Genomic DNA, 19,317 nt, shown 5'->3' on the forward strand with positions numbered 1-19,317 from the left:
CTATTTATTGTATTGCTACAATTTCCAGAAAAAATGATTAGCATGCAATGTATGCCTTTAAGGTGCTGAGAAATGTAATGAACATGTCCCTGTGTATCACCAAAACATTTTCTTCTTGTGGCAAAACAAAGTAGCAGAGTGAGGGCATTAGGCTTTCCAAGGTTACCATTGCTCAGACCAGTTTGGCTTTTAATGCATTAAAATGAGAAACATTCGAAATTATAATATGATCGGATTAGTGGTAGCTGAATCGTTATTAACCTCATTGATAACCTTTTTTGAAAACCGTGGTTACTTACCACGCAAGAGGCTTCATACTGCTTGCCCAACTTCGGCCTCAGAAAAGCACTGCAACGACAAACACATTACATGTTTCAATTATGTTATAACAAATCGGATATTAGAATGAAATATATAGATTTAGAGGATCTGGCAGGACCCTTGAATTTGAAAGCTCACGTCTACTCCAAGGATAAGACAAATTTGTGGGTGTGAGTGCATCACTGGTTGAACATAATTTCTATTAGATCGTAACTGACAAACGGTCGCGGTGTAAAGGCGCAGAAATTAAAGTAGATTAATGGCCCAGAGTTTCAAACGTCAGGTGACAACGATGGGTTCTCCTTTTCAATTTGATATTTTTTACACTCCTCTGTTTTATTTTCGCAAATAAAACGTTCACAACGTATGAGTGATTACGCATACAATCACACACAGGCGAGCGCGCGCGCGCGCACACACACACACACACACACAACGAACGGTCTATATGGTAGTGACATGGAACATATTGTATAAGAAATTATTCCATGCTAATAACAATCACGGTCGGTTGCTTAGGAAAATTTTAAAAAACGCAGATGTCGTCCACGTATTCATAAGGAACAAGTTCCCTTGGCAACTAACAGCCATCACGCAACACAGTCTTTTCCGCCTAATCAGTGCCGAACACCTGTTATCAATCACGTAGCCTACATCACTAACCTGGTCTGCCTCCACAGGAAGGTTTGAATCGGGAACGGTATCCCCCTGCCGCACTCCTGGTCAGTGTCGTCCAAGCTCTTCCTCTTCACCATCGTGCCGCCGGCTGGTCTTCGGCAGACGCTGGGCACGGTCGGTCCAGGTGATGTGTCGCCTCACGACATCACTATGTTTGGGTTGTGTGTAAAATGGCTGCAAGTACTGAGCGGACGGCGGAGCTCCGGTTTCAGCACCACCCTCCCTGAACAGTGGCTGGGAGCGGCATGGTAATTTATCTACAGCGAAACCGTCTGGCTTAAAGACACAGTAGCTACGAAACATCTGTGAAATCCCTGCAGTCGGAATTGATAACATAAGTTCTGGGACTTAAAGGGCTACCACACAACAGTATGGTTAAACACACGCTAGCTGATCAGAATAAAATTCAGTATGCATTTGTTTAAATGCACTATTTCTTCACGGACAGTATCGTAGACGACAACCAATAACCTACTAGGATCTACCATCGATAAATGCTTACATTCATACATTAAAGGGGAGACGCTATAAAAGTAGGCAACAGCTAGAATGTTTCAACTACATTAGCTGTGTATGCCATAGATGTTTTGTTTTTTTATTTTTATTTTTTTATTACAACAGGACATGGTTACAGCCTTTAAAATCCACATCAAATCAAATGTTATTGCATTTTAGTGAACAAAATTTTGGTAATAAATGGTTTATATATTTATTCTCTTTTATTATTCTCTATTTACGTTAAGGAAAAAACAAACAAGGTGGATATTCCTTTTCTATGTCATTTTGGAGAAGAGAAAGAACACTAACAAAGCTGAGCTTGTACTTATAGTAGCCTGTACGGTCATTTTAAGTTTCCCAACCTTAGCACGAATGTGCTTCTTTGTGAAAAACAAGAAGAGCTATGCAATATTTTCAACAAACTACATTCATCTGTTGATTTACTGGGTAAGAGTTTACACACCAGCACGATACTGTAAATGCAATATTTTGAGCATTTGAGACATGGAGCTGAGGCAGTCTAAGAACCTTACCTATTCTGTTACCTTGTGAGATATGTATTGCCTGGCAGGCATGACAAGCACACCAGTGCTAGGAAATGTAACGCAACACAGACTGATTGTGTTGTGATTGTAGGCCTATAGAAATCATTTCAATTATTTTGAATTTATTTTAAAGCTCTTCACTTCGTGTAGGATTTAGGCTGCTAGGTACTAAAGGGGTACTGTGCAAAGCAAGAGCTTCAGTCAGTAGAGGGAGCTGAATAAAAGCAGACAACTGCAAACGACTAATATGTTTTGCTAAATGGTGTTATTATAAACATTTTGTTCTGTGTTTGTGTGAGTGTATTTCCATGATAGACTTCAGGTTTTCCATGTGCAATGAAGACACACACACACACACACACACACACACACAAACACGCACGCACACACACAGGTCACAAAGAGTGGGTCACAATTTTTAGATGTGTGCCAAAAAACACTTCATGCTAATGAGTTATTTTATTGTCATTATTAAGAGCATTTGATTATCAGTACTATTTCAAGAGGAGGGAAAACTGCATACATCTACATGACCTCATAAGTACATTAACACTGGCAGAGGGGATAGGAGTCTTGCTGAAGAAACACAGAAGCGGAACAAACATCAGGGGTTTCCAGCAGAGGGGAGCACAAATGGCAACAGAGAAAAATATACTATAACACTATCAAACAGATGCAAGATGAATGAGATTCTCCTTTCTTTTTCAATAACATTTTTCCTTTTTTTCTTTTTTTATTTATTTTTACACAAAACAAAACTACTAGAATCCTAATGTAACTTGAATAGACCGAGGTCTGGAACACAGTGTCATGTGTCCAAAAATAGCTGCTCCCTAAATTGAAAAGTCTTAAATAATAACCGTAATTCTGTTGAGGTAGCTTCTCTGATGACTGCAAGCCCTAGGCCTCTCCGGGTCCAGTGGGTTGTCTATGACCATGTTGTCATGGGGGGAGGGGGGGGTCTAAGTCACATGATGGCATGTCCATCTGGCCTTCATGCAGGAGGTGAATCCACACCAAATGTGGAAAACATTCGAATTCATTGCTTTGTTTCCCTCTCTCACCACCTCAGCTATAAGCTATTGTGGGAGGTGAGAGTGTTCTGCTGCCAAATGGCAGCTGTGTATCACTCAGATGGCTGATAAACACTGGATTGGTGGAGGTGAGCTTCCTCTTGCTCTGTAATGTGTTGTTATATTGTGCATGGTGCTATCTAAATGCATTCCATCATCATCCGCCTTACCATGTGTGTTCACAGAGTCTGAGGGTTCTTGTTGCCTTGACGGTCAATTCACATCCTAAAAACGAGTCCTGCTCTTTGTGAAAGCTAGCTAGCTAGCCTTCTAGCACCCCCATGAGGCATGGTTTAATATGGACCCGGGAGCTCTGCAAATGCAGCCATCGGGGAAGCATGACATAATTACTATTCTACAAAACATGAAGTACTCATTTTTTTCCCAATAATTCTGGAAATAACTTACTAAAACCTTTGTTTAAAATAGAAAATAACCTTTTTTTGCACTAAAATTGATACATGCTCATCATACCATAGTTTATTCTTGCAATAATGCAATATTACAGGTAGAAGAAGTTATTATAGTAGATGTCATCCCTTTTTTTAAAAATGGCTGAGTAATTTATGTTGAAAATTGATCTGGTGCATATGTGTGTCTGTATATATATATATAGATATATATATATAGACATATATATGCAATGTTGGATTTGCATGATTTACCGCTGATGCGTGTTTGTAGCTGGTATTCATGCATTGACGGAGGCAGAAAATCATGTCTTGAGTGGAATGTTGAAATTCTGCCCTTACTTTCGTAGAAAAGGCTCTGAGGTTGGTAGGGATTAAAACACTGACCTCCAGGACCAGATTACCAGTCCCTAATCCAAAACCTCAACCATTTTCCAACTGAATAATCATGCCAAAATGACCCAGGACCAGTGGTGGGTGGGAACCGTTCACCAAGATCATACATACTGTTTAACAGAGGGGGGAAAAAAACAAATAAAGTAATTACAGACTACCTCCTCTGAATGTGATTAAAACCAACACAAAAAAGAAAAAAAACATTTTTCTGTTATATCCCAGATGCAGTCACTACAGTTCGAGGTTTTTTTAATAATATTTTTCAATTGGAGTCGAGGAGCTGGGGGTGTCCCTCGTTCACAATGCCAGCAGGCTCCAGCCTGCTGCTGTGCTGCAGAGGGGGAGTGACGGGAGGGCTGGGCGAGGTGGGGGTGTGGCCAGGCCCTGGGGAAGGTGGGGGGGGCCAGGCACTCACAAGCCCTGCTTGGCCAGTGCGGCGGTGACGTCCTCGGCCAGCGTCGCGAGCTGCGGAGACTCCAGCAGGTTGATGCTGCCCGAGGACGACATGTTGCTGAAGTGCGGAGGGGTGAGACCACTCGGTGACCGGGTCACGATCTCCGCCCCGTGGTCCACGCGCGCCTTCGCCGTGTCCCGGAACGGAAGCTTGTGGCTCTCAATCTGAAGGGGAGGGGTGCAGAGAAAGGTGTGTGTCGAGGGGGTCATTTCAGATGTGTGGCAGGGTTAGGGTTTTAGGCAGAGGCAGGGGCAGGGTTAGGGGTGTGGGCAGGGGCAGGGTTAGGGGCGTGAGTAGGGGCGTGGGCAGGATGGGGTTAGAGGATGGGGATGCTGCTTTTTCAGGTTCCTGGACCTCTCCTATTAGGTTTGCTGTTGTGACTCCATGTCTCTCAGCCTTGGCGTCCACCAAGGCTCTGTTCACGGTCCGTTACCATCATCCACAGCCTCAGAATGATGCCGTGCTCTGAGCTTATCTCTACCAACCGACGTCACGCCCTCTTATTCCAGCCTTCAGGGGCTTGACGGCTCACCTGCACGCTCCCGCCCCCTGGGGTATGGTGGGCGTTATCCAGGGAGCCCACCTTGGCCTGGGCTTTATCTTTGAACTCCAGCTTCACATTCTCTATGCGCACATGTCCACCACCTGGGAGGGGGAACACAGATTAGGACGGTGGGCCTTCATATTTTGAAGAGTTCCTTGTTTTTTTAGTGCCAAGAATCATAAAGCCACATTTCCATCTGAAACATTGTCCGTGAACCGAGTCTGTCTGTCTCACCAATGTTCAGCAATCAACCAGTTTCTGAGCTTCATCGATGAGCACTAAATGGCAGTGTATGACCTATGAGCATCAATTGGAAAGGTTTCCAATGTTCAGCTGCATCTTGAGTTGAACCAGACAGTAAAAGGTTCAATGTGTCAATAAGCTAATGAAAGGGCTATCATATTTTACAATAGAGGTCCTTCTTTAGGAGACATGCCCCCTCATCATTTATACCAACTAAAAATGCTCTTCACAATCACACTGACTTGCAGACAGGACAGAAGCCGTTTCACCATTAAAGATTCTGACTATTCTACAGTGTTTACCAACAAAATATTATACAAAACAGTCATATAGCCCAAGGAAAATGAATTCTCTCTGCAAGATTTTGTACTTTATATCATTCACACACAATAGCTGGTAGATAGTAAATTCTCTTTGGATTAATAAGCAGCTTGTCTAGACCAAACAATCAAAAGTGGACCTACAGTGATAAGGCATGGTCTCTGACTAGTTAACCCTCTGAATGTAATCATTATTTTTTATGCCTTCACGCCCCCTCTAACTCCTGTCCCACACGCTGGGAACTCCTGATCTCACAGACTTAAGTGATGACATCTCATAAATAATACAGCTATGAATACCAGGACTGCCCAGCAGATGGCGACATAGGTTAGCAAAGTACCACCAAGGAATACAGAGTTCCTTCCTGTAGTATGATGGCTCTTGAAAACAAATGCATTATGTAGAGGAAAATGTTTGTGCTCTGATAGCATTTGATGTAATTAAATTATTGTCCAGTTTAATGTCTCCCAAAATGCCTCTGTGCTTTGTCCACCCTGAGGATATTCATAAGCAAGAGACCACTTACAATGCCCATTACATGACATTATCGATTTACCGAGCAGATGCAATTATCTAGAGTAACTTACACAGCTTTTTTACATGCTATCCATTTATACAGCTAAAGATTTACTGAAGCAATTCAGATGGAGTACCTTACCCAAGGGTACAATAGCAGAACCACACATGGGATTTGAACCTGGAACCAGCCTAGTTCCTATTTATCCACACTAGATTGCCCACCCTCTATAAACTGTTCTGATTGAGTTGGTGGTCCAACTGGTTACCTGGTCGATGGCGGATGTTGTCCAAAGATCCACATTTGGAGGTCACGTGACTCAGATCAATCTTCTTTGTTTGGATTTGCACCTGTGTTTAACACATGTATGCACACATACACACGCACACACAAGCACACACACACACACACAGGTTGTTTCAGGTTCAGCTGAGGCACAAACAGGTTCCCAAACAGCAGTATGTACACCCCCCCTAGTGCTGACCTCAGGAGGGCTCCTGGCCTAAACTACAAAATGATGGATTTTACTTAGTAATTAATTTACTGATTTAATTATTTCGCTAAAAATTTTAACAGCCATGTTACACATTTACAGTACAGCACATTCACACGTCTGTATGAAATCTAGACGTCTGCCGCCTTCACACTTCTTGGGTAAAAAAAGGGGAAAAAAACTTGGTTGCTTTTCCTCATCTTGCGGCAAGAAGCCACGATCATTGTGTTGGAGCTGGTATTAAAATAGAATACTGCTCCTTTTAATTCCACTACCATTGAAATGTGAGCACCTGGCTAGCCAATCAGAGGATGAGGGAGGGCATTTGACGCCCCCCTCCCCACCAAAGTACAACCTCCCTATCAACTAGACCGATAGGTCACGTCTTACAGGTGGGGGTTTGTGGGTCTGCCCGTGCATGGATGCGGGTGTGGAAAGGGCAGCGGGCACCAGGGCAGAAATGCGAATGCGCCATTATGCTGTAGCCCGCTGCTAGTGGAAAATACAGCCCACCAGGTCGCCACCTACACCAGCTAATCTCTCCCAGCGGGGCCCAGCCTCTAAAGCATATTTACTGAAAAATGCAAACACAATTATCAGTGGCTACATATGGCAGACCTGTGAAAGGAGAAGGAAGCAACAGACAAGGCATGCCGTGAGAAACACAACACGACATCACGTGGATATGAAACAACCCGGTCATTTGTAAAGAACCACAGAGAAAGACACAGCTACAGTAGAGCACACCACAAAGCAGGCACTACAGGACAGACACAAGCGTCTCGCACACCGGTGAGGCTGAGACAGATTACAGCTACTGTATGTAGCGAGGCGTTAGCCACGCATCCCTGCTCACCCCATTGTGTGTGTGCTGTTCTGTAGCACACGCTCCTGAGCCACACTGAACTACTGCCCCTCTGCTACAATGAGGTGTTATGGCCTGACCATGCATGACAACACTCCGTAGAGGTTAGTGAAAGGGAGAAGACGTGGGGTGAAACGCGGCCATGTTTTGTATCAGAGAAAAATCAAAAGGAGCACGTCGGATTTTCCTCAACTGCCAGGCTTGTTACCGCTCGTTAAGAGTTAGCGGTCAGTCTCCGGTCCTTTGTTTAATCCAAGATACAAAACACAGCAACCAACACGGATTGGTCGATGCAGCCCTACGGGAGTTGGGGCGTGGCCCTGGGCGGCCCCATCGCGTCCGCCCATCAGTGAGCGAGAGTGAAAAGAAGACCACACTCACAGTGATGTGTAGGGTGTGCAAACAACTCACGTTTCCACCTCCTGCTGAGTGCTGCTTTTTGTCCAGGGAGCCACACTTAGACTGGATGTGGCTAAAGTCCAGTTTTACACTTGGAATTAGAACCTGGGGACGACATGGCATTTTAACCACACGCTGCCTGACCTGACACTTTGTCATTCCGAAGACTCGCTGTCCAGACCACAGACTCTGGCACTCAAACATCTTGTGAACTTCTGGTGTGGAGAATGCTATAAGGCTCTTGCTATAGCTCAGACCTGAGCTTTGATTCAAGCTGGAGTGTGTGAGTTTAAATGGATTACTCATAACCAGGATACCCAAAGCTTGAGGATTCTACTAAGCTTGAGGGGGCCAGCCTACAGTGTGTGTGCGTGCACGCGGGGGCTGAGAACACAATATTAAACAGCTCTCTTGATGGTCAAATTAGATTGGCCCGGATTCATCTTCTCTGTCCACTTATCTATCTTCAATGTAGGATTAAAATAGGGATGCCTCCCTTACAGGGACCTTAGGTCCCAGTGCGATATTTTGCTGTTCCCATTACCCAGCGCCACTGTGTTTAGCTCTTCATGTCCCTGATTGTATAATCTGGGTCAGCTGAGACAGCCTAGACAGCTGACAGAGTGTTTCAGAAGCTTGTGAGTGACTGACAGTCATGTTGCTGTGACTGCTGCTGCTGCTGCTAGGAGACAAAACAGTTTTGATTGAGACACAGACAACAAAAAGGCAACACTGGGCCCTGGTGCAAAGCCATCCTCAGGCACATTCTCAAAACACAATGAGGAGAGAGAGAGAGAGAGAAAGACGGAAACAGAAAGCTTGAGCTTGAGAATGAAGGAGGGAGAAACTCAAACATAAGTGGAAAGAGAAGCGGGAAAGCAGGAGACTTCATCTGGCCAGGGCGGGAGTTTTGATCCAGTCACGGTCCCTTCTGGAGATTCGACCTGCTCTGTAATGGTGAAAACAGCCGCGCACAGGGTGCCATAGCTGGCTCTTGGCCGAGACACGTTCAGTTTCATGAGGTGCCAGTCAGATCGCTGGCATATCATTCACACTGCACTTCACACCAAGAACAGAGAAAAGCCACTACTCTCCTCCTGTTCAGCATCAGAGTGCCACTTTTCTCATGTATTGTTTTCAGCTGACAGACCAACTTTTCTCTCCCTTGGGTCCCTCTAGGTGAGGTCGAAAGGTGTTAATTTGTTGAGACGGTGCATGGTAAAAGCTGCTTGTTTAGATCAGATGCAGAACACACTCTGATCAACTGCTGCTAGCCATAATGGGAAAGCCATCAACAACTGTATCACTCAATGTAAATATATACAGCAGTAAAGCTTGTATATATTTGAGATGTGTTCAACAATTTACTTGATGTGATGACACTGGTTTTGACATGAGTGTCTTGTGCGTGTGTGTGTGTGTGTGTGTATGTGTGCAGAGAGAAGTAGAGTGAAACAGATGGAGAGAGAGGAGAAGGAGAGGGAGATCAAAAGCAAGACAGAAACCAACAGATAGTTAGCAAGAGAGAGTGAAGGAGGAATGGATGGAGAAGTACATACATTGCCTCCACGGGGAGAGTGCTTCAGGTTATCCTTGGAGCCACACTTTGACTGTACGTGACTGAAGTCCAGCTTCTTGTTTAAAATCTGAATCTAGAAAAATACAAAGATATGTGCTTCTTTAATGAAAGCAAAGGTCATAGAAATCAAATCTTTGTTTACACAGGAAGTGCATTCATAAGGTCTGAGAGGAGCACATATTTATATATGCAAGAAAGTGGGTCATGTGAGTGTGTTTGCAGGCAGACAAGACAGCACAAATGAATGTAGGCCCGGCAGCTTTGGCCCAAACAGCAGTGACCTTAACAGCAGGGTTAAGCATTGAGTTGAGTTCATCCAGCTGATTAAGAATTGAAATGACTGTTTCTAACACTGAGGAAATTGGTGGGCCGGCTCTAAGGTCAGTGTTGATTGTGATAAGGACAGGGGAGGGGCATTAGGGTTAGATTGGCATCTATAGGGAGTGGCTATATTTTACAGAGGGCCATATACTATTCCTTCAGCCTTTGTTGTTTTTCTGGGACGTGCTCCTCTCTGCTTCATGCTAATAATGGATAACCATTCAAGCAGTAAGTCTGATGTGATCTCCCAGCAGAGACTGGTGGACAGAGACCCAGGATTTGGATGGAGGGGCATGTCCCCCCCATCTGGATGGGAAATGCACATCACAGAATTGTGGAATGCGAAGAGAGAGACAGATGGACATAGATGAAAGAGTGGTTACATTTTGGGCATTGGGGTAGTGTGGGAAACCACAGCTTTGACTATCTGAGCCATTTGAGGACCCAAGAGCCAAACTGTACCGACACAACATGGAAGATGAATGTCTGTGCTCTTTGCCTCCTTCAGCTCTAGTGAAGGAACTCAGTGCAGTGCCTGCCACTCAAGAGTTTCACATCCAAACGCTTAGGCCTGGCACACTTTCAAATGGCACCAAACATCGAGTTAAAGCTCCTCCCACAAATCTGCAGCAGTCATTCAGACACAGCGAGAGAGACAGTGAGGAGGTCAGGCAGCAGATGAGAGCGACTGCACACAAAATAACACCTTTCAGAGGAAACCTGTGCCTTCTGGGCCACAGGGGACCAGGCTGTGCTAAAGTACTGAAACAGGCAGTACAGGCAGACAGAACCAGCCTGATTTCCTGTTATGAGCATGCTCAGTGTGACTCTACTCCCAGCAGACACTGACACGGCTGTGTCACCGACTGGTCACAGGCCACCTGATGGGGCTGCTGCTACTGATGGGACAGTGTTGCATCATGGAACCTAAAAGGGGCAGAGCTTCCATTAGCTCATCAGTGTAGCGCTGATTTGAACCAATCATTTTGCTTTGCTGCGGACAGCAAAAAAAGTTATTGTAGTTAACAGATGATTGTAGTTTCACCCATTACAGAGATTCATGAAACCTCTGTCTCCCATCACTTGCTGTTGAACCTGTGACAGTGCAGTACCACCTGTATCCACAGGGGGCCAATGGAGACCAGATGAAGGTATAATGTACCGTAATGGAAATTACAGCTGGTTTGTGTGCTTTCACACAGACACAGTATGTTTCCAGTGTGTTACCAATGTTTTTCTCGAATTGGTAGTTGCTATGGTTTGATTTGGATTCAGTTGGGTACTGGGAGATGGGCCCATTGGACTGACACTAAAGCCAGGTGGACTGGAAAACAAGACAAGACTGTGGGTGGAGACAAAGTTCAGGAGCAGGTCGGCCATGTTTGTCCCTATACAAGCAAGAGGAAGAGCGTGAAATCAAGAACGCCAGCCAGCCAACAACTGACACCCTCAGGGCAATTTGGCTCAGTGGCACAATCATGTCAATCAATCACACAGAGACATTCCCAGCTCAGTTCACATGAGTCCCTGAACCTCCAAGCCAGCCCCAGGGTAAAGGAAACATAAACGTGTCCAGCTGAGACTGTCCTGAGACATGCGTGTGCCAGCTTGACGTGAAGCTGCCGTGTCATAAGCTTGTAGACGCGCCGGTTAATCGTTCACGCAACCACTCGGTACCTGTGCACGCATCACTGGCCCTTGCCACCCTTTCGGCTTTCTACTGTGTCACTTCCTGTCTTTGTCAGTCTCTCTAAATCTACAGAGACAGTTGAAGTCATTCCTGATGTAGATCCCAGAGGTCTGTGTTTGTGGCACCAGGGGGCAGAGGTTAGGGCGACCCTTCCTCCAAGGGGAACGGGCTGCAACAGTCCCCTTCAGGCTGTGAACGAAGGCCATTCAGGGACAGCTTCCCTCCGTGACACATCCTGTCCAAACTCCTCCTTCAGCAAACACTGCGGTGAGGCCAACAGCAGCTCTGTACCAGGGGAGCAGAGCATGTCAACCTTGCATCTGACCAATCAGCACACTCGGGGGAGCGTGGGGGTTTGGTCAGAGCCCACTGCTGGCAACTGTTTGGGTTGCAGTGACAACACTAAAATGGAGGTCAGAGTGAGAGAAGAAGCTGTCAGCAAAAGAGAAAAGGGGGTGAAATAAAGGAAAGGAAGGAGAGTGAAAGAGACTTCTCATGAATGTCCTAGGGGGTCCTTAGTTCGATTTGATTTGATCTGATTAGAGCATTTAAAACATCCCACACGTACATTCACAGTGTCGCATGATTTCCTCAGACACATTGTACGTAAGCCTCTAGGTGCTGGCATCAGTGTGGGGGAAGGAGAGAGTCTGAAGGAGACAGACACACAGGAAGGCACAGAAAGGGGAAACAGACCGGCCACATTCTGGCCTGTCCATCTCGCAGTGTCACTGGGCCTGTGTCAACTCTGACCCCCCATCTCAGGGTGACCAGAGTATCCCATATGAGGGTCAGAAGATAGAGTACGATGCAGAGACCCCCCCCCCCCCATACCCACCCCCTGTGCCACCACTCTCCTCTTCCATTAGATTTCTCTCCCCACAGCTCCACTTAGACGCGCTGCACTCATAAAACATGTCAGAGTAATCCATACTTCCTCAGTCTGGTCACGGAGAGAGGATGTGTGTCCCGCCCGCAAGGACGGACGGGCGGCCTGCCTATGATCAGCACAGCCCTGCCTGCTGTCAACCAGCCAAGCGCTGATTTACGATCCCCATGAACCCACACCCTGAGCCAGTCAGAGGAGGATGGGCTCCCCCTGCCACGTACATCTGGTTCCTCCTCTAGGTCTTTTCCTATATGCCAGCTGGGCAGTTTTTCCTTGCGTCTGTGGCCCAAGGCTGACATTTGTGAGGGTTTTAGGCCAGTGTATGCTGTGAAGCATATTGTTACAAATGTTTTAATTTCACACGTATATTTTGATTAACCTTTTTTCTTACAAGGAGCCTGAGTTTGTTTGTGTCTGTGTATATAAACCTGTTTGCCTGTCCTCCACACAAAGTGAGGAGAACCCCCTGACATGTCATCAAAATTGATCACTTGCTGGACCCTGTTGTCACTTTTTTTCTATCAATATGTTCAGGACTTTGGTAAACGTATGAAAGCATGCGCATGTCTAAAACCAGGTGAGCTCCCAGCAGTCTTGTAATTAAGGAGGCTGACAGGTGCTAATTATGATTGTTATGGTGGGCGGAGTCAGTCACACGCTGTCTGTTTGGGGTGAAAGGATGCAGTCATTGTGGCGTAACACTGCATCAGCACCTTCTAATGGTCTTAAACACTGATGAGAAGAATGAGTAAGAGTTGGTTGTTGTCATTCACAAGTGCAATTACACACCCTGGTAAAGTCACAGGGTTATTTTCACAGGCAATAAGCATTTTAAAGTTAAAAAAAAAACTCAGGGAGTGCCATCGTAATTTTGTTGTGTTGTTGCCTGGCACAGCAGTACAATGACAATAAAGTTTCTTATCTTATCTAAAGTTAAAGTAAACTGTACAAGTGCGCAAAGCAAATTAATGACCCCTAAAAGTGACTCACACATAAGTCAATGCATTTATGTTTGATTACACTGTAAATTTACTTGGATTAGAGTGCATGGTAGATAAATGCAATGTACTGTTTTTCCCTGACTCAAATCGAAATTGAAGCTGTTTGAACAGGTAGTGTGGGTACTGTAAGGGTGAAAGCCACACTGCAAGTCACCTTGGATTAAGGACCAGATAGGCTAGTAGGTGCTAACATAGTATGCGATTGTCCATAATACTTCTGATTAAACTAATAAAATTTCCTAAAACGGGTACAAAATATTGATGTTAATCTTTTTGGTCATATCCCAAGCACCTTCAGAAGACGCAAACTAGAAGGTGCTCATAGCACAAGAAAAGCTGAAAGGGCACAAGAGGAGAGAAAACTGAATGAAATTACGTGACAGAAAAGCTGAATGACTCTGGGAGTGGAGAGGGGAGGGGTCATTGTTATTGGCTGACATCAGCGCTGGGGGGGTGGGGGGGGGCAGTAAAAGCCCTCACCTGGCCCCCTTTGGGCTGGTACTTGATGTTGTCGATGGAGCCGATCTTGGACTTGACGTTCTTGAGGTCAGGCAGCGGCTGGTTGAGCACGCGCAGCTGTTTGGACGCAGTGGCAGGCGACTTGGGCGGCGTGCGGATGACGGCCACCTTCCTCTCCTGAGACAGCAGGCTCAGGGACCTGGGCGTGCCAGGCGTGCCGGGGGTGCGGCAGGAGTAGCTGGGCGGGGTCCCGGGGGTGATGGGGGCGGACCCGGGCGTGTGGGGCGTGGAGGCCGAGCGGGATCGGGCCGATTCTATGCCTGCAGGGGGTCACAGAGGTCACACAGAAGTCACACACAGCTCTATTTCATACACGGTTTCGCACTCAGACTCCTTGATTTTAAGGATTTTCATTCACACATTTGAAATAGTGAATTCAATGACTGTTACCCAAATCAGAAAACCTAAAAACCCACCAGCGCTAATTAAGTTCAATATAGGCAGTACTGCCGCTTTTCAATCAGTTGAATGGAAGCCACTGAGAGTGAGTGAAATGCTATGAGAGATCTCACACCCGTAACACACCCCTGCAACACCACCTTCCTCTTTTACTGTGACACAGCTAGGATTACACCTGGAGGGAGACTGTGTCTTATTTTATTTTCTTCACATCAGCTTATAATGATTTCATTAGCGACTACTTGTTGCCTGTATATTTCAAACACCTGTTAGCTGAGAAATCAGGAAAGCAAAGCTGCGATCTGTTTAGATGGCAGCTGCTTACTTCAGCAGCTGCATCGTCACCCATACAGGCAGCTGCTTTTGTAGGCATCAAGTTAATCTCTCCAAAATGGAACAATCCATGAAGGCAGCATCTATGTCACACTGATAGAGTATCAGGGGTCAGCTGATATCTTACAAGTTCATCCATTTTCATGACTAATGATCTGGTTTGATTGTAATTTAGACCTAATGTCCACCTGTATCAAACAGATTTTGAACTAGCTAGCAAGTCACCAAATAACAATTTGGCTCAAAACATGTGTCCCTTGTTTTTTAGATAGTTAGGTAGCTTGGAGCTTGGAATTGAAAGAACTAATGCCATGCTAGCATAGCTAGTGCTAACAGTTAGCCAGTTTAGCTAGCTACCATTTGCTTAGTAGCCAGTAAATCAACCAGCCACTTCATAGCTGTGCATCAGTTACCCAACTTCATTTGTTAGAATTTCATAGACTTAGTTCCACTTGAACACAAGCTCGATTCATCTGAGATTACAAACCATTGTGATTTTTAATAGTTGCAAGGACTTGGGATTTGCTTTCAAAATAAAGCTATAAAGATGTAGCTTAAAAATTGGCCAAATTAAGGCACCTTAGTTAGCATTCTAAGAGGCCTATGAATCAAAACAGTTCGTGCAAGTTAAACTTCCTGCCTTAGAATTCTGGGGAATTTGAATGCAGCACAAGACTGCGTTCAAATCTGATCAAATGGAGCTCAAATGTACCACAAAACAGTCTAAATAGAATGCCCATAAACCAAAGATAATTTTGGATAGCAATAAAGTCTCCATTAAAAACAAATGAATAATATAGTAATCAATTGCCTTTTGGGGATTCGACTGGTATAGGTGCCGATATAAGCACAGGCTGGGGTATGTAGACCAGAAGTTGCCGGTTTGAGCTTCATCAATGACGTGTAGCCAACTATGTTGTCATAATATTTTTGTGGGTCGTATATACTCTTACATACTCAATGTATATCTATACAGTATATCTGCACCTATTTAAAGATAATCTTGCAATGAACACCATTTTCTGAAAGGCAATGAGGATGGTCTTTGTGACAGCGTGATATTAACCAAAGAGATGCCAAGTGGGTCACTGACAGAAAGCATGCAGGTGAACTATGATGAAATATCACGACAGACTTGACATTGCTGGGGACACTCCTTCACTATACCACCTCAGATGCGAATACGGTGTCTGCCTCAAACAAAGATGGTGTAAAGTGAACTGAACACAGACCCTTTTAATGGAGGGAGGGGGGATGAAACAGTAGCTATGGAGTTAGCCAGGCCTGATGGAGTGATAGCACATGCAATGAGTTCATGCTCACTGGCTCCCCCTTCAGGGGAGGACAGACATGACTCAGCAAACTGACTGCCGCTACCTGTCATACTGGGGGTGCGCCTGGACCTGCGCTCTGACCTGCCCTCAGTACGAAACGCTATCGGAAGGGAGGGAGAAGACAGGGAGAAGGGCAGGAAAGAGAGGGAAGAGTAGCAAAAAGGATGATAAACATCATTTTCACAGACCCCAAAATGCAAGAGTTAGAAGCAAAGAAAGGAACCAAAGGCCTGTAAACACACTCATCTACATAAACACACCATTTGCTTCCTGCAGAGGAGGATCACCATCAAAGAAGATTTACTCTGGCATAAACCCATGGAATTAGACTAAAAATGAAAGTCATTTGTATTATACATATGTGCAAGCATGCATGTGTGTGTGTGTGTGTGTGCACACATGCATGCACGTTAGCATGGGCGGGGCCCTTACAGGTGGGGCGTCGAGGGGCAGTGGAGCCGGAGCTGGTGATGGAGGTGGAGGTCTCATCATGTTCCGCAGGGTGAGCTCGGCGCGTCAAGATGGAGGCAGGGCGGGGCAGGGAGGACCTCTTCTCAGGGCTCCGCGAGCTTCCATCCTGTCATACAAACAGAAGCACGGCACGCACGCACGCACGCACGCACGCACGCACGCACGCACGCACACACACACACACACACACACACACACACACACTGCTTTACCAACAGAGCCACAATCAAGAGCAAACTCATTGGGACAGATTTTTGGAGCTGCCTGAAAATTGCAATGTGACATTAAATCGTTGCCTTTTTACTAATGGCATTATTTACACTGCGCTGATTACGCATTCATGAACACGCATTCTATTTCCAGCTGAAGGCGATGCATTTGTAAGGCAAATGCAATATAAACACTGTGTTCACAGCATGAGTCATGAGCAACAAGGGTGGTAAGGAGCCCCACATCAGTGTCCAGAGGGGCAGGGTGTTGGGGTGCTAGGTGGGGGGGGCCCTGCCTTACCTTGTCTATGAGCCTCTGAGTGGGGGAGTCGTGGGGGCCGGCAGAGGAGGGGCGGGGCCCCCAGACCTCTGCGTCCACCAGAGGGCTCCTTTTAGGAAGAGAGCAGGCAGAGCTTGGGCGGGGGGGCTGTAGGGCCACGGCCCGAACTTTAGAGGTGGGGATCTTTGTTAATGTGGAGTGGGCGGGGCTCTGGGCCGAAGTAACAGACAAACAGGCCAACGGGTGGACAGGCATGGGAGTGGGTGGGTCACATGATGCAAACAGAGAAAAAACAAAATGAGAACACCGAATGAGGACCAAACGAACCCCAGACCACATAACACACGTTAGTCAAACCCAACCAAGAGCCTGGATGTAACTGTACAGAACATGACAATTACAGAGGATCAAAGAACAGAATGGCATACATGTACTAGAAGATACATGTACATGAACATGAGACACCTTTCAATGTTTATGCACATGATTTGTGAATGAAGATGTTATTTCTAGAATAACAATAGTCCCCAAACACCACTAAAGATCAGCATGTAACACAAAAAAATGAGTGATTCAGAAAGGAAAGTTTAACTGACATTAAAACACCTGAGGGAAGGACAGGAGGGGTTTCAACAGGCACATTGTGTTTGTATGTGTGTGTGTATGTGTGCATGTGCCTGTCTGCATGCGTGTGTGCATGCATGTTTGGGGGACAGAGGAGGGTTCGGGGTGGGTGGAGGACCAGCAGGCACTGAGAAGGAGCAGCGATGGACTATAGGGACATTATCATTTCAGAGTATAAAATACAAATGGATTGGTACTGTACCATAACCAGCTATACAGACTCATTCTGGGCACAAAAAATGAGCCACAATAGAGATGATGATTCTGAATTTTCTTAGACCCTCCCTCAGAGGGGTACAGGGACAGGATTGTCCACTGATTTAAAAAAAACACTTTATGTACTGCAGAAGGATCCTAATCATTGGCATTAAAAACAGTCAATTACTGAACATTTTCACAGTAGGGAGAACACCATACACTTCTCTAGAAGAACTCTTCTCAGTCTACTTGGAGTACAGCTACTTAACATTAACGCCCCTAGGCTTTCAGTTTAGACAGCCAATTAAAGTGCAATACCCCAGTGAAGTGGAAGAGAGACCGAGACACAGAGTCTTATTACACCCAATGAGGGCAAAGTGAGGACATATCACAGCACAAGTCAATAATGCATGGACTCCCCAGCCCAGCTGCGTCGTCCTCACTGTCAAAGGACAGCTTCTAATGAAACCGCTTAATGCAAATTTCTTTCCTCAGAAGCTGTAGTGTTTCCTATAAAAGCTTTAATTAATCGTTCAACAAAAAAGATTTGTCATGACTAAACAAAAATGTTATTGTTCTCCAAGCTGAGGCAAACAAAATAAAATATCAGTTGGGAAAATAACTCTAATTTACAGTTATATAACCCTGTACTACTAATATTCATAATTATACTGTGCACATTTATGAGTGTGCATGGGTATGTGTGTGTTTGTGTATGCATGGATGTGTGCGTGTGTGTGCTTGTGTGTTTGTGTGTATGCACATGCGTCTGTGTGTTTGCGTGTGGCTGCGTGTGTTTGTGTGTGTGTATGAGTGAGCATGGGCGTGTGTGTGTTTGTGTGTGCATGAACGTGTGCGTGTGCTTGTGTGTATGTGTGTGTGTGTGTGTGTGTATGCATGCAGTGGGCAGGGGTAACTCACTGCAGTCCTGTCCCGAGACTGACGGGCCACACTGAGGGGCTGCCGGCCTTCAGGAACAGCTGGAGAGAGAGAGAGAGAGAGAGTGAGGGAGACTGGAACATTAGAGTCAGGAAGAGAAGCAGTGAAAAACACACAGACCTTTCACTGAAGCAGACCAGCAATGGACGTGGTGAGTAGCAGATAACACACACTCACTCACATGCACATACAAACAGCACCTAGCCTACGAGAAACTAACCAAAAGTTTCTCATTCGCACACACATAAGTCTCTCTGCTTCACAGTAAACAGTAAACTTTTTGTAGCAGGGAACATGAAGGACAGACTGCTATATATTTTCAGTTTAAGGTCCTTAAGCTGAGAATATATGGCCTTATTTAGCAGGCTCTCAGACCCACACATAATAAAATATAGTAGATTACATAACAGATCCTTTCAGCAGAATTTCTTGGCAGCAACCCAGCAGTGTCTTTGGTGTCTACCGGTCATTCAAATGTGAAACAACGGGATTCATCATTAATCACTGGCAATCCAGTGTCCTGGCTTGGGTCATTTGGAGGTTACTTTGTCAGCCCCAGAGAAACCAATGTCCCACTTCTGCTTATGCGAGGTACAAAGCAGCCCTTGCCAGGCAAAATACTGTTGCAGTAAAGCTGGGGGAGCTGCAGTGCTTTTGATGTACGCCTAAAATCAGTCACTTCTGCAGGACATTCACACGCACAGCGCCTCTGAACAGCAAACCACCAAACACAGAGCGAGGGAGAGAGAGAGAGAGAGAGAGAGAGAGAGTGTG

At 45.6% G+C, this 19,317-nt stretch overlaps 2 protein-coding genes across 34 annotated transcripts in view; both read right to left on the reverse strand.

Annotated features, from left to right (window-relative positions):
* LOC135240617 (protein unc-80 homolog) overlaps positions 1-1,262 on the reverse strand; it is a 53,363-nt gene extending 52,101 nt beyond the window's left edge. For 11 of the 15 annotated variants that reach the window (XM_064310316.1, XM_064310315.1, XM_064310304.1 and 8 more), the window contains exons 1-2: positions 985-1,261; positions 300-348 (exon numbers count right to left, since the gene is read on the reverse strand). In XM_064310316.1, coding sequence (XP_064166386.1) covers positions 300-348; positions 985-1,076 — 141 coding nt within the window. In that variant the 5' untranslated portion in view covers positions 1,077-1,261. Of the gene's footprint in view, positions 1-299; positions 349-984 lie in introns of all 15 variants that reach the window. The other 4 variants (XM_064310309.1, XM_064310313.1, XM_064310310.1 and 1 more) reach the window with 1 other exon arrangement.
* A 1,220-nt stretch (positions 1,263-2,482) lies between these two features.
* map2 (microtubule-associated protein 2) overlaps positions 2,483-19,317 on the reverse strand; it is a 96,270-nt gene continuing 79,435 nt past the window's right edge. For 7 of the 19 annotated variants that reach the window (XM_064310334.1, XM_064310329.1, XM_064310328.1 and 4 more), the window contains 10 exons: positions 18,526-18,584; positions 16,804-16,992; positions 16,255-16,399; positions 15,866-15,922; positions 13,718-14,016; positions 9,317-9,409; positions 7,770-7,862; positions 6,269-6,350; positions 4,908-5,020; positions 2,483-4,539 (listed from right to left, as the gene is read on the reverse strand). In XM_064310334.1, the coding sequence (XP_064166404.1) occupies positions 4,333-4,539; positions 4,908-5,020; positions 6,269-6,350; positions 7,770-7,862; positions 9,317-9,409; positions 13,718-14,016; positions 15,866-15,922; positions 16,255-16,399; positions 16,804-16,992; positions 18,526-18,584 (1,337 nt within the window). In that variant the 3' untranslated portion in view covers positions 2,483-4,332. The remainder of the gene's footprint in view (positions 4,540-4,907; positions 5,021-6,268; positions 6,351-7,769; positions 7,863-9,316; positions 9,410-13,717; positions 14,017-15,865; positions 15,923-16,254; positions 16,400-16,803; positions 16,993-18,525; positions 18,585-19,317) is intronic. The other 12 variants (XM_064310327.1, XM_064310326.1, XM_064310324.1 and 9 more) reach the window with 8 other exon arrangements.

This window comes from Anguilla rostrata, chromosome 15 (genome assembly GCF_018555375.3).
Source record: "Anguilla rostrata isolate EN2019 chromosome 15, ASM1855537v3, whole genome shotgun sequence".
NCBI classification, from domain to species: Eukaryota; Metazoa; Chordata; class Actinopteri; order Anguilliformes; family Anguillidae; genus Anguilla; species Anguilla rostrata.